The sequence below is a fragment of the Vigna angularis genome, chromosome 3 (genome assembly GCF_016808095.1).
Source record: "Vigna angularis cultivar LongXiaoDou No.4 chromosome 3, ASM1680809v1, whole genome shotgun sequence".
NCBI classification, from domain to species: domain Eukaryota; kingdom Viridiplantae; phylum Streptophyta; class Magnoliopsida; order Fabales; family Fabaceae; genus Vigna; species Vigna angularis.
In genome coordinates this window covers 42,241,119-42,255,370 of record NC_068972.1, presented here as the reverse complement: position 1 = coordinate 42,255,370, position 14,252 = coordinate 42,241,119, and the positions used below count along the sequence as shown (strand labels likewise).

General features: G+C 33.0%; 4 protein-coding genes across 5 annotated transcripts; 3 read left to right on the top strand and 1 right to left on the bottom strand.

The window, feature by feature from the left end:
• Nucleotides 1-1,596: 1,596 nt before the first annotated feature.
• LOC108324368 (protein TRACHEARY ELEMENT DIFFERENTIATION-RELATED 7A) lies at nucleotides 1,597-2,289 on the bottom strand. Its single transcript, XM_017557314.2, has one exon. It carries the CDS (start codon nucleotides 2,287-2,289, stop codon nucleotides 1,597-1,599), a length of 693 nt encoding a protein of 230 aa, XP_017412803.2.
• A 461-nt stretch (nucleotides 2,290-2,750) lies between these two features.
• LOC108324369 (uncharacterized) lies at nucleotides 2,751-6,123 on the top strand. Its single transcript, XM_017557315.2, has 4 exons — nucleotides 2,751-3,274; nucleotides 3,867-4,552; nucleotides 4,818-5,008; nucleotides 5,523-6,123. Exons 1-4 carry the CDS (start codon nucleotides 2,824-2,826, stop codon nucleotides 5,998-6,000), a joined length of 1,806 nt encoding a protein of 601 aa, XP_017412804.2. The 5' UTR covers nucleotides 2,751-2,823; the 3' UTR covers nucleotides 6,001-6,123.
• Nucleotides 6,124-6,479: 356 nt separating this feature from the next.
• Nucleotides 6,480-8,367, top strand: LOC108326079 (2-methyl-6-phytyl-1,4-hydroquinone methyltransferase, chloroplastic). Its single transcript, XM_017559347.2, has 3 exons — nucleotides 6,480-7,235; nucleotides 7,306-7,612; nucleotides 7,726-8,367. The coding sequence occupies exons 1-3, from the start codon at nucleotides 6,691-6,693 to the stop codon at nucleotides 7,879-7,881; spliced, it is 1,008 nt and encodes a 335-aa protein (XP_017414836.1). The 5' UTR covers nucleotides 6,480-6,690; the 3' UTR covers nucleotides 7,882-8,367.
• Nucleotides 8,368-10,152: 1,785 nt separating this feature from the next.
• LOC108325342 (calmodulin-like protein 8) lies at nucleotides 10,153-11,373 on the top strand. Of its 2 annotated transcripts, XM_017558402.2 has the most exons (4): nucleotides 10,163-10,331; nucleotides 10,416-10,573; nucleotides 10,649-10,729; nucleotides 11,173-11,373. In XM_017558402.2, exons 1-4 carry the CDS (start codon nucleotides 10,256-10,258, stop codon nucleotides 11,308-11,310), a joined length of 453 nt encoding a protein of 150 aa, XP_017413891.1. In that variant the 5' UTR covers nucleotides 10,163-10,255; the 3' UTR covers nucleotides 11,311-11,373. The 2 variants fall into 2 exon arrangements, with proteins under 2 accessions (XP_017413890.1, XP_017413891.1); XM_017558401.2 differs by having other exon boundaries at nucleotides 10,153-10,573.
• Nucleotides 11,374-14,252: the final 2,879 nt, after the last annotated feature.

Here is a 14,252-nt window from a genome sequence, read left to right as displayed (position 1 = left end):
AATAAATTAAAGTTTAACATCTAACTTCCCTTACCTTATACTGAAACTACCTTACCTCACACCAAAACTATATAACTCTTAGAACACACCCCGCACAAGGAACTCTAAAAACACATACAAATCACCAAATTATGATAAAAAAAGACTTTAAGACCACAAATTGACAAAGAACTAGGAAAAGAACACAAAGAATACATTCAAAGAGATTTTCCTAACATGATCATAGACAAAAAAAATTATAAGAAAAGAAGGTAAAAACTTATTTAATCTATTGAAAAAATTGATCAGAAATGTATACCTCGTTGTCATGGTAGATCCTAATAGTTAAAAAGATAATTCAAGAGTTAGAACTTAAAAAAAAATAGAGAATTCAAGAAAAAGAATTTTAAAAATATAATTTGTTTTAAGTAATGAAACACTATATAAACTTCTGTTTATATTCTTTACTAAAATAAAACATATGTATCATGTACTCACTAATTATTATTAATAAAATTTATTAATTATTTTTTTTATAAATTCAAGTGACAAAATAAAATTATCGGTAACAAAATATTAATTATACAATACTATTTAAAAATAAATTATATATTTTTTATTTAGACATATAAAATTAAATTTATTTTATAAAATATTTTTTGAAATTTATATTTTAAAAAATTTATTTAATTTTTTTTTACGAAAAAAATAATTTACATTAATATTTTGTTAATTTTAAAAAAATATATACGCATATATGCGTAGACAATACCCTTTAGAGATACCAGATAAATAATGACATTTAAACAGAAGAGATACCATATAAAAAAGGTTAAAACTATCAAATATGGCTTAAAAGAAAATTTTAAGAGAACTTTATAATATTAATTTTTGAATATATAAATTATATAAATTTGTTGTATTACTTAATAAATTATTAAAAGTGTTTTATACGTAGAAGACAAATAGAATGAGGTTAATTACTTGATAGGAATGTTTCACTAATTTAAGATAGGAAGACAAAATAAAATGAAGTTGATTACCTTAATTATAAAAATGTTTCAATAATCTAAAATAGAAAAAATAATTTTAAATAAAATAGAACAAAAATTAATTAATTAATAAATAAAAGATGTTAACAAAAACAAAATAAAAAGATAGAGATGATTACACCTAGTCAACTATTTCCATCAAATACAGTTTCTTATACTGTTGGATAATGTCGCGATAACTATTCATTTATTAAAGAAAAACAATAATTTCTTATATTGTTGGATAATGTCGCGACAACTATTCATTTATTAAAGAAAAGCAATACAAAATTTACACTTTACGTATTGTATAACTTAATATAAAGAGTGTACACCTACAACAAAATTACAATATAAATTAAAAATACAGAAAATATTTATGTAATATTATTTTTTCACAGCTATTTATGTAATTTGCTCTTAATTTTTTATTGGAATTATGGTCTTACTTCTTACTTAAACACATGCTACACAAGTAAAAACGAAAAACACCACTCTGCAGTATATTGGTAGGATATAATATAAATGATAGAATAAATAAAAAACTTAATAACTATTTCTTCATCATACTATCCATGCTTCTGTTCTACCCAAAGATTCTTGGTCCAGTGGGTGGCGTTATATCCGGCGGAGCACTTGGTGGCGGCGGAATCTCCGGCGGCCGCGGTGGGTCCACTTCCGGTGGTTGCTTTGGCATCTTTTCAGGCGGCTTTGGCAGTGGAATCTCAATCCCGGGTGGGGTCAGCGGCGGTTTTGGGGCATCCGGTTTGGGATTCGGGTGGCCAGGAGCCGGATCAGTGATTATTTCGGGTGGTACATGCGGGTCGGTTTCCGGGTCACGGGTAGGAATGACGGGTTGCTCACTGGGAACAGGAGAAGGTTGAACCTTTGGCAGGGAAGGGATCTCGGGTGGGACCCGTTGCGGTTGGGGTATTTCATTGGGTTGTGGGTTGAACATGTTTGTGAGGGAAATTGAGGATGGTGGAGTTTTGGAAGTGAGAAGGGTGTGGGGAGAGAGAGGAATAACTAGGGTTCTTATTTTGAGGGTTTGTGAGAGAGAGGATGAGATTAATGTAGACATTGACGAAGACATTCTTGTGTTTTTGTTTTGGTCGTGGTTGTTCTTGAATGCTGTATGTTGTTGATTACATGAAATAGTGGAAAATGTTCTTAACTTTGCATGCATGGAGAAACAGATGTAAGTGTTTGAAACACTCCAACGCACACCATGGGATTTCTTTTGCATGTCTTTAACTCGCCACGTGGCAAATGGAGCCATAGCTGTAATGGTGAGGCAAACAAAAGATGTAAGATGCAACTGTTTTCATCCATCAAGATCAACATTGTTATTACCTTTTTAACCTTTAACAGCTTTCACGTGATTTCATCCGTTTGCTTTCATTTTCTTAAACCAAAGCAGCGTACCATGCACGGAGAACCAGAGTCACAAAAAGTAATATATATATTAATAAAAGTTTAAGGAGATAAAATGTGAAACTAAAAATAAATTAAAATGAAAAAGAAACTAAATAGGAAGCCTTGGAAAAAGTTTATGGAACACCCTAATAATACGCTTGGGTTCCTCGCTTGAAGACAAAGAAAATGTCCCTAACCTTTTAAAAAAGTAAAATTAAATAAAAACCCTTAAAATTCGCCCTTATTAACAAAATTGACATTCACCATTTTACCCTTCCCTCTCATTCAACACCGTATAAATACTCTCAGCGCCACATTTCACTTTCACAGTTTCACTCACTCACTCACTCTCCTTTCCGATCAGCTATCTTCTTCACACACTCACGCTTCGCTCTCAATGCATTTCGGAACTTGTGCCGCTGGTGCACCACATCGTTGGGTGCACCTTCACCGGCAACACGGAAACAGAGAATGGACGCGAGTGAGAGCGATGGCGCGTGGAGCAACAGGAGAAAAAGAAGACGGAGACACCTCCTACTTGGAGATGTGGAAGAAGGCGGTTCAGAGAGAGCGGAAGAGCGCGAACTTCAAGACAATCGCCGAGCGCGTGGCCTCGACGCGTCACGGAGGCACTGTGCATGACGATTTGGAGAAGAAGACCAGCGAGTTCAACAAGCTTCTCCAAATCCCTTCCGATGAGCGCGACCGCGTTCAGCGGATGCAGGTCATCGACCGCGCCGCCGCTGCCATCGCAGCCGCCAAGGCACTCATTCAGGATCGCGCTTCCGCTGGTTCTGACGACAACGAAGGCGACGACGGCGACGACGGCCACGACGAACAACAGCGCGGTATAACCGAATTACCTGTTTCGATCTCTTTCGCTTCTTTCTTTCAGTCTTTTACATTATCACTCAATAATCAAGAAAGATAATTAAAAATCAAGAAAATCAAGGTTTCTAATATTTTACATATTGCAATTAAATTTTGGTTGCATTTTTGTTATCTGTCTGCGTTGGTAATCTTGGAATGCGGCCGCGTTCTTTTATTTTAATAAAGAACGGCAAACACATTAATAAGGAAATCAATGCTTCTGTAGCATTGAGGTTGCATGGTTTGTGAATTGCCTGAATTCTGAAGATTGCAATATAACGTTCTGTGAAGATTCTTTCGCTGGGTTTTCTTAACTAAGAAATGGAGTGGTTTGATTTAGTTTTATTTCTAATGGAAATGTTACTATTGATTTCTTGTATTCTAGTTATCAAAATTTGAAGTTAGCACTGAGATTGAGGTTACATGGTATATTAATCTCATATTCTGTGAAGATGCTATTGTGTTTATTTTATTCCCTAAGAAATTGATACTATACTTGAGAGATGTTATTGAAAGTGTCGATTTCTCATTTATTGTTTTTTTTTCGTTTGTTTGTTAATTATGTGATAGAATTGGGTTCGGGAATCGGAGTGCGGAGTGGGGTTATTCCTGTGCAAGAGTCAGCAGCTCAGGGACATGGTGTGCCTGGCCCTGATTTTTGGTCCTGGACTCCTCCCGTGGAGAGCGACGTTCCCTCAGATCAGGACAGTGGGTTGCAGCTAAATACCAAGGCTTCTGTTCGTCCAACTTTACCCAGTGCAGTTGTGGAGAAGGAGCGGACACCGCAGTTTCTCACTATTCCATTTGAGAGTTTACTTTCTCAAAGCGAACAGAGTGACACTCTTCCACCATTTCAGTCATTTTTAGAGGTTGAGAAAGCGGATTCTGCATCTGAACCACAGTCAATTTCCTCGTCTCTTACCCTGGAAGAGGAACAGTTACTTGGTGAATCTTGTTCTGGCTATGCCGAAGAAGCAGCAAATGCCCTTAGTGAGGCCAGTAAATGGTCACCCATTGGAGTGAATCCGGATGGAACAAGATGGTGGAAAGACACTGGAATTGAGCGAAGACCTGATGGCGTGATCTGCAGATGGACAATGACCAGAGGTGTTAGTGCCGACAAAGAGATTGAGTGGCAAGAGAAGTACTGGGAGGCTTCTGATGATTTTGGCTATAAGGAACTTGGTTCTGAGAAATCTGGCCGTGACGCATATGGAAATGTTTGGCGCGAATTTTGGAGAGAATCCATGAGTCTGGTTAGCAAAATTTGACACATTTAATTTGCATATAAATAGCTTTCTTATTATAGTTTCTCATACAGTTTGCTGAAATACGATTGGCTTAGTTCTAGAACTCATCATTACTGCCTCCGTTCAAACTCTCTGTAACTGGTCTCTACCGTACCTTGCCAATTATTGATGCGTTAGTTGTAGTTGTAGCCACATCAGTAAATAGGTCTTGGACAACAGATTCGTTCTTTCATTTCAGTATAATCATACGAAGTATGGTTTTCGCATGCAGGAAGATGGGCTTATGAATTTTGAGAAAACTGCAGACAAGTGGGGAAGTAATGGTAAAGGTAATGAGTGGCAGGAAAAATGGGGGGAACGCTACAATGCCGCTGGTCAATCAGAAAAATGGGCAGACAAGTGGTGCAGTATTGACCCAAACACACCACTTCAACCAGGGCACGCCCATGTTTGGCATGAAAGGTAATTGTCAATATTGGAATTTGAATGCTCTTTTTAAAGTATTTAGACCTTACTGTTTAAAATGTTCAATAATCAATTGAAGTGTATATTTGTTCAAGACTCGTCGACTGCAAATGATACTTTGCACAATTTTGGGAGGATTAAGAACTCAGAAAATGGTGGCACGGACTGAATTATTCTGAGCTCTGTTTATGTGATTCATGCCATCATACCAAAAATTTTTAATCTGCGATAATATATTTGTACAAATTCAAGGAAATACGTTTTCAAAGTCAGAACGTCAACTCTGTCTAAGCTTATGAATTCATCAGAGTATTTTAGAGTTATTTTTCAAACAAGATGTTTAAGCTTTATGCAATTTGTTTTTTCGGTGAAGCTTGATTTTCTGACATGATTAAAAGTTGAAAGAATATATTATTTGCTTGCATTTATGAGAGGAGTGGTTCTGAGGGATCTTGTGTGTGGTTTGAGAATTCGATGTTGAGATTTTGATGAACAGAAATGATTTTGGCAGGTGGGGTGGCAAATATGACGGGTATGGTGGGAGCATAAAATACACTGACAAATGGGCTGAAAGATCAGTGGAAGGTGGATGGGAGAAATGGGGTGACAAATGGGACGAAAACTTTGATCCAAATGCTAACGGCGTGAAGCAGGGGGAGAGCTGGTGGGAAGGTAAGCATGGAGAACGGTGGAACCGAACCTGGGGTGAGCAACACAATGGCTCTGGTTGGATTCACAAGTACGGCAAGAGCAGTTCTGGGGAGCACTGGGACACACACGTTAATGAAGAAACCTGGTACGAGAAATTCCCTCATTATGGCTTCTTTAACTGCTATGAAAACTCCGTCCAGCTCAGGCAAGTTCCCAAACCATCTGAAATTCTGGAAGTTCCCAAACCATCTGAAATTCTGGAAGTTCCCAAACCAACTGAAATTCTGGAAGTTCCCAAACCATCTGAATCAGAGATACAGCAAGTTCAGGAGCCATAAATCATCTCAAAACACGCTATTTCACTCGTAGGATCAATACTCTGCTCTTGTTTGACAAAGATATATACATATTCTATTTCACTCGTACAATTTGTTTCTTAATTCAACTATATTTGCTCATAATCACGTGTTAGATAAAGCATTACGTAAATTCGTTCATTACCGGTTTCAAAAGGAAGTGCAAAACATCCCAGAATATTCGTTTATTGATATTAAATAAATATGATTTTTAAAATATATTATTCGCAAAAATGTAAATTATAAAAAAATATTTGTTTAAGATTAGTAGTATAGGGAAGTTATGAATAGTGTTGAATGAAATTTAAGTAATGATTAAAAGCATAATATTTTAAAAAATTATGGAGGGTGATGTAAACTAGTCAATAGAGAAAATCCAAAGCGGATGAAATTGAAGTGATTGTATGGCACAAGTGGGAAGTATCAGCTAGCTCCAGAATGGATATGTGGTGCACATCTGCCAATCTGTCTTTCTCTCTCACCGCATAATTCTTACTTACACAACTATACCTCTACCGCCCTTTCCAGCAATTCTCTCTCACTGCTCCACTGATCCTGTTACTCTCCTGTTTTCATGACATAAACCATCAATAGTTGCTTTCCATTTTCCACACGCAATGTGCCATTCGTTGCAACTGTAGTATTATTGTCCTATCTTCATATATATCAGTCATGGCCTCCTTAATGCTCAATGGAGCCCAAAATCCAAAGCTCATCACTGGCTTAGCCTCAACTGCTGTTAACTTGAACGACAAGTGCTTCTTCAAGAAGGCCGTGCCGTCTCATGACAAGTTCAGGGTCAGAAAAAACATGACCCTCAGATGCAGCATCTCAGCCTCTAGGCCTGCTTCTCAGCCTAGGTTCATCCAGCACAAGAAGGAGGCATTTTGGTTCTACAGGTTTCTGTCTATTGTGTATGATCATATAATAAATCCTGGCCACTGGACCGAAGACATGAGAGACGAGGCGCTGGAGCCTGCCGATCTCTACAGCAGTAACCTGAGGGTGGTGGATGTTGGAGGTGGAACTGGCTTCACAACTCTTGGAATAGTGAAGCATGTGGATGCCAAAAACGTTACAATTCTTGATCAGTCACCCCACCAGCTTGCCAAGGCTAAGCAGAAGGAGCCCCTCAAAGAATGCAAGATAATTGAGGGTGATGCAGAAGATCTTCCATTTCCAACTGATTATGCTGATAGATATGTTTCTGCTGGAAGGTAACAACAATATTTACCTTGATAACAATCTAATTAATCACATAGTCTAATAATGATGATTGTTTTTCAGTATTGAATACTGGCCAGACCCGCAGCGAGGCATTAAAGAAGCCTACAGAGTGCTAAGGATAGGGGGAAAAGCTTGTGTTATTGGTCCAGTCCACCCAACATTTTGGTTGTCTCGGTTCTTTGCAGATGTGTGGATGCTCTTCCCCAAGGAGGAAGAGTACATTGAATGGTTTAAAAAGGCTGGATTCAAAGATGTTGAGCTCAAAAGGATTGGTCCAAAATGGTATCGTGGGGTGCGTAGGCACGGTCTCATCATGGGTTGCTCAGTCACAGGAGTCAAGCCTTTGTCTGGAGACTCTCCCCTCAAGGTACGTATAATATTGCTTTTTCTTTCTTCTCCTTACTATTCTAAGATTCATTTAAGATTTCAGCTTTCGCTTTTTCTCAAACACAACTATGTTCTGTTCTTGGCTTTATGCAGCTTGGTCCCAAGGTAGAGGATGTGAAGAAGGCTGTAAATCCACTAGTGTTTCTTTACCGGTTCATCCTTGGTGTAATTGCATCCACTTACTACGTACTAGTACCAATCTACATGTGGATCAAAGACAAAATTGTTCCAAAGGGCATCCCCATTTGAGATTGGAAAAAGTAGGATGGTCAAGTGTTTGTGAAGTGTGAAGGGTATAACAATTCAACATCTTACTTCAATCTTTCCACCTTTCAAACGTAGGAGGAAAGAGTTGCTTCTATTTGACATGCTTCAAAACCATTAGCTTAGTTTTCTGCCGTTACTAGCTTTATCTGTTTTTGTTGGAGAGGATTTTACAGAAGCAGAAGATGTGCTGAGTTTAATTTGTATCTGTCATCTGGCAAAGAAGAATAGAATGTGTGATGTGGTAGCCTCTTGTTCGATGAACAGTGTCAGGATCAGTAAAATGGTGTGCTTTTTTTCTTTGTTTTGTACCAAATGTACACCACAGGGTAATTATCATTGTTCTAGCTCATATATGTCTTTGATGAGGATTTGTAGAAATTCCATCTTAACTGAAATTTTACTTGGAAATTAATTCTGTAAGATTGAGCACTTTTTAATGTAATTAGTTTTAACTAAAATTAATAATTCTTTTCTTGGTGTCATTATTTGTTCATTCAAACACATTAGCTGATATTAGTTAATATTAATTATTCATAACAAGAAGTTCGAATATATAGTATTATACTTGTAAGGAAGTTAAAGTTTTATTGAAATCAATGTTATTAACTTGTCTCTAAAATTGAGACTTCAGTGTCGTTAGGAAGAATGACCCACATGATCTTACTATATTCTTTATTGACGTATTTAACTAAGTATTTAATTAAAGTGCTTTAATTATACTATTTAATGTTGATGTGTGTTTAATACTTAGTACTAATATGGGGTTTTAATAATATGATTCTTGACACAATTATACAAATTTGTCACTTAGTATTTTAGCATAAAATATTTTTGTCTATGTAATCTATACTTGGATATTTGGTAGATGGATGTAGAAAAATGATTAAATATGCATGTGGAAATCCACACTTTTTGGAACTCAGTGATGTACATATTACATACAAAAAAATATTAGATACCTTTAGATAAAATTCTTAATTAATATATTTTAAAAATTACATGCTATAACTCTAGTTATAATATGATATTTAGTTAAATACGTTAAAAGTTATTCAAATTATGAATACTCTAAAGAGTATTCATGGACGTCCAATGTTGTTAAATTAAAATATTCCATTAATATTCTAATTTCTAAGCAATTAGGATTGGAAACAAAAGTTTAGAAACATATCCGAAAAACCAACATGACTAAAAATAGTAATTTCATTAACTCTCAACTTAGAATAATGATTGATTAATTATTAAAAAAAGAAGTCTTCTAGATTTCAAAAAAATGTTAGCCTAGTTTGAATTTGAAAGTACAACCATTCCATAAGAATTAGTTAATTTCGTTTTCTATTTCTTGAGATTATGAAACACACGTCATACGCTTTTAACACGTGTTCAATTCTTACTATTAACAAAAACAATTTTATTAATTTTCTACGTTAGTAACTTATTATAATTGTTATCTCTTATACCTACCATTAACATTTTCCAAAGTATTATTATAATAATTAACTTTGTTAGTTAATTATTACTATTATTGTAAATTTTTATAACGGAAACAGAAATTTTGACCCCTTCCAATGAAAGAACATTACGTGCAATTGTTTTTCCCAATGGAAATTAATTAGAACATTAACACTACGCGTGTTTTTCTAATTCTCAAACCGCGTCGAAAGCGATCAATGCATTCAACGCCAAACGTAGAATTTCCTTCTCACATCAAATTCAACCTTTACAAAAATATTTACTTTTCTTTTTTAAGTAAAACCATAATCTATTATTTCACAAACACAGTTATCACTTTATATAAATTTTAATTAATGTTTTCATATTCATTAACTGATCCAAATTTCATCCCCCAATATAATATTTCTGCATTTCACTAAACAAATATGAAAGCCATTATATCTACATTCTCACCCATCTATAAAACTATTTTATAAAGTGAAATTTATATATTATAAATTAACTTCACTTTTAGTTAATTTAACATAAATAATTTTGAAATTATATTAAAATATTATTATATATAATATGATAAATATATTAAAAATTTCGTATCAACAATAAATAAAATCAATTTAAAATATATAAATGAATATAAATTTTATTTTACATTGATTTAGGTTTAAAACTCATAAAATTTCCATAACAATATCAAGAATGGAGCACAGCAGAGTCATCAACGTGGTTTGACTAAATTATACTTTTTTAAAAAGAAAAACTTTTAATTGAAAAAGAAATAAGGCTTTCTACATTGAAGCTAGCCTCTACAAATAGCCGAGTTGAGGTTCAAAATTTCTATATACACAACACATCAATCAAATTTCTCTCTCTATTTTCTGAGTGAAGCATAAACACAAACACCATGGCAGATGTTCTGAGCGAAGAACAGATTGGTGAGATCAAAGAAGCCTTTGGCTTGTTTGACAGAGATGGAGACGGTGAGTTCACTTTTTCTCTTTTTCAGTTTTCATTTCAGAAATATAACAATGCTAATAACTTTTATATATATGTTGAATTGACAGGGTGCATCACTGTGGAAGAATTGGCCACTGTTATCCGATCACTGGATCAGAACCCCACGGAAGAAGAGCTCCAAGATATGATAAACGAGGTCGATGCAGATGGCAACGGAACCATAGAATTTGTTGAGTTTTTGAACTTAATGGCCAAGAAAATGAAAGTAAGTATATGATTATATGTATATACTTCCAAACCATGCTTTTCTTCCAGAGATTAACTCATTTTTCTGATTTAGGAAAGTGATGCAGAGGAAGATCTCAAAGAGGCCTTCAAGGTGTTTGACAAAGATCAAAACGGTTACATTTCAGCAAGTGAGGTATATATTATATGACCTTTTTATTCTTTCTATTCACTTTTTATATTTTCTTTCTTTGACGGCAATGACAAATCAAAGCGTTCTAAGCGTTTCTTCAAACTTTAACAAAACCGAACCTCTTCCCTTTTCAATATTTTTCTATAAATGTGCGTTTACTTTTCTGGCTACGTAGCAGAAGCTGCATATGCAGGTTTTTTCTTCCTTTTAAAATTTTCAACCCATCTTGGTCAAATTTCCTCCTTCAATTATTGATATTCATGCGGTGTCATTTTTTTTTCAATTAATCTTTCCATACATATCAATAACTTATAAATAAAAATATTTAATTATTAAAAAGTATATTTTAAGTTTAACTTAATTTTATAAAATTGATTTTTAAGATAAAGTTTCCATCTTAGATGAAGTTTGAAAAATAAAATTAAAATGGTTTGTTTGTTATGCAGTTGAGACACGTTATGATAAATCTGGGTGAGAAATTAAGTGATGAGGAGGTGGAGCAGATGATCAAAGAAGCGGATTTGGACGGTGATGGTCAAGTTAACTATGATGAATTTGTGAAGATGATGATGACCGTTGGATGAAACTTTCATATGTTTTCTTTTTAACGTTTGTTGTACTATAATTAATGTAGCACATATGCATCATGTGTGAATGACCAATATACATTAGCTTTCACATCTCACATATATATATATATATATATATATATATATATATATATATATATATATATATATATATATATATATATATATATATATATCATTTCATTTGTTCAAAATTCCAACCCATAATTATTTTTTATTTTCAGTTTAACATTCCTTAATTATGTTTTAAAATTAATTCGAGTTCGGTTTAAGAATTTCTTAAATTGGCCACTCTCCTTCATGACATGTTAATGTATGCTGCAATTTACTTTATTTCAATATTACAAACTACCTTATTTTATTACTTTTTTTTATATATATTGAATTAAAATATAAAAATTGTATTTGAATTTTACGATTTAAAAACACATGAATAATACAAATATTGTCACAATAACGAGCGATTAAAATAAGTTTATACTTATAGGTTAACTCCATCCGCGTCGAGTTAAGTGAAAATGAAAATATTTTTATAATAAATTAAAAATTTAGACTTGATTTTCCTATGACCTGAATTATTTAAGTTGAGCGATTAAAAAAAATGAAAACAAAAACGTTTAATTACAACGATAACATTAAATTAAAAATTTAATATTACTTGGAATTTTGTATCGGGTAAAACTTTCAAAAGCTTTGATTATATAAGAATAATGCTAAAAGCACGTCAAGTTTGAAGATTGAAAAATAAGTTACTATGACAATTTTAAATTTCTAAGTCGTGATGTATTACATAAAGTTTTTAATTCTGGGAGTTTTAATTTTTACGTATTATATTTTTTAAATGTATAAAAAATTTAAAAATATTTTTCATTTTCTTATTTTCAAATTTAGGTATATTGACTTGTTTAATTCACCAAATCATAGTAGACTATATTAAATTAATATTTTCATGATAACATATGTAATAAGTTAAGCTAGGTGGAAACATTTATAATTTTGATCCACTAAGCACGGTTTAAGTTAATTTAGCAATTACTCTTCTGTTCCTTAAAAGTATTCTTAATATATATATATATATATATATATATATATATATATATATATATATATATATATATATATATATATATATATATATATATAATTGTTACAGCAAAAAAATATCAAAGCGTAATTTTTGTAATTTTTCAACTCTTATCATCATTATTATTATTATTTAATTCATATTATTCATTGTTTTTTTATTGTTTAGAATAGAGCTGTCAAAATGACCACCCGGCCCGATCGGACCCAGCCCATCACAGGTTGGTCACTTAGTGAGTCAACCCAACCCGGATCATTTATTAGTGAGCCAGAAAAATTCGAACCCGACCCGACCCACCACGGGTTGGTGGGTAAACAAGTTGGTTCAATTTCACTCCCAAATTTCATTTCCCCGTTTAATTAATTTTGAAAATAAGGAACTTAAATAATTTTTTCAAGCAAAAACAAAATAATAAATATTTTTTATAAAATTAAAATAAAATTTTAATAAAATAAAATTAGGTAGGTAGGTTGGTGGGCCAACCCGGCCCACCACGAGTTCAACCCGCATGAGCCGGGTTTAAATAAACCAGGTTTAAATCTGACCCGCATAAAAAAAAGTATAATTTTTTTAAATTCAACTCGACTCAAACCCATGGTGAATCGGGTTGACACGCGAATTATGACAGTTCTAGTTTAGAATGTCTTGATATAAAATATGACTTAAGTTATGAAAAGTATATAAAAGTATTATCTAACATTATATTTAAGTCTTCTTTTTAAGGTCCCAAAATTTCTGCAAGAGGTGTGTTGACATGTGTTGACATATAACCTTGTTCCTTAAACACAGTCAAAGTCAGATATATTTACTCGGGTAGTGTTTGACTTAATTATCACACGTTGAATAATAATTAAAATAGAAACATTTAATTGAGTGAGAAAGTTTTTGAAATTAATAAATAAGTTTAATTATTTGCTTTTATTTGATACTAAAACTTGAAGTAATTCTTATTTGGGACTCCTAAATTAAAAATAAAATTTAGTAATAAAAAATTAAAAACTTTAACACCACAAAATCTTAGGACAATGTAAGACTCAAACTCAATAAATATAACGCCTCTGTCTCATATTCTTAGTTCTCGGAACTTCTTGAACCAGGGCTTTCTAAATGCCAATGAATTTTCGTACTTTCAAACTTAGTTTCTAAGATCCAACCACCCTACAAATATGTCTTTTTCTTGAAACAAAAACACGACATATAACAACACTTGACAACAGCGACTGCTGAATGAGAAAATTTATCATCAGAAAATTTATGGAGTTGAACTTTGACCTATAAATAATGGTGGTTTGGAGTTGGACACATGTGAGTTATCATCAGAAAATCTATGGAGAACTTTGTCATTTTCTCCACCTTTGCTTTTGCTTTCATCTCTTTCTGATGTAGCCTTGGGATATACATAAAACAAATAAACAACACTCCTTCATATTAGTTGTTACACTGACTTTATGTTTACCATGTTTTCTCCAAAAATAATGTGTACAAGTCATAACAGAGCTTGCACTTAGCTGTCTTTAAGGCATATTATGTCTCATATTCTTCTACTGTTCTAATGTCTCATTACCAGCTGAGGCCACTTAAATCTGACACATTTTGTTGCCTTTCATTTTTCACTTCTCTTTTAGATACATTTTCTTTTATATATATGTTTTTTTGGTCAATACTTTTTTAATCATGCAGATTCATGATTATATATATATATATATATATATATATATATATATATATATATATATATATATATATATATATATATATATATATATATATTCGTTCTGTTGTGCATAAAAAAGTCAAACACAAGAATGAGGTTTTATCAGTATAATTGTCCAAGTTCACTGTGGAAAGAAAA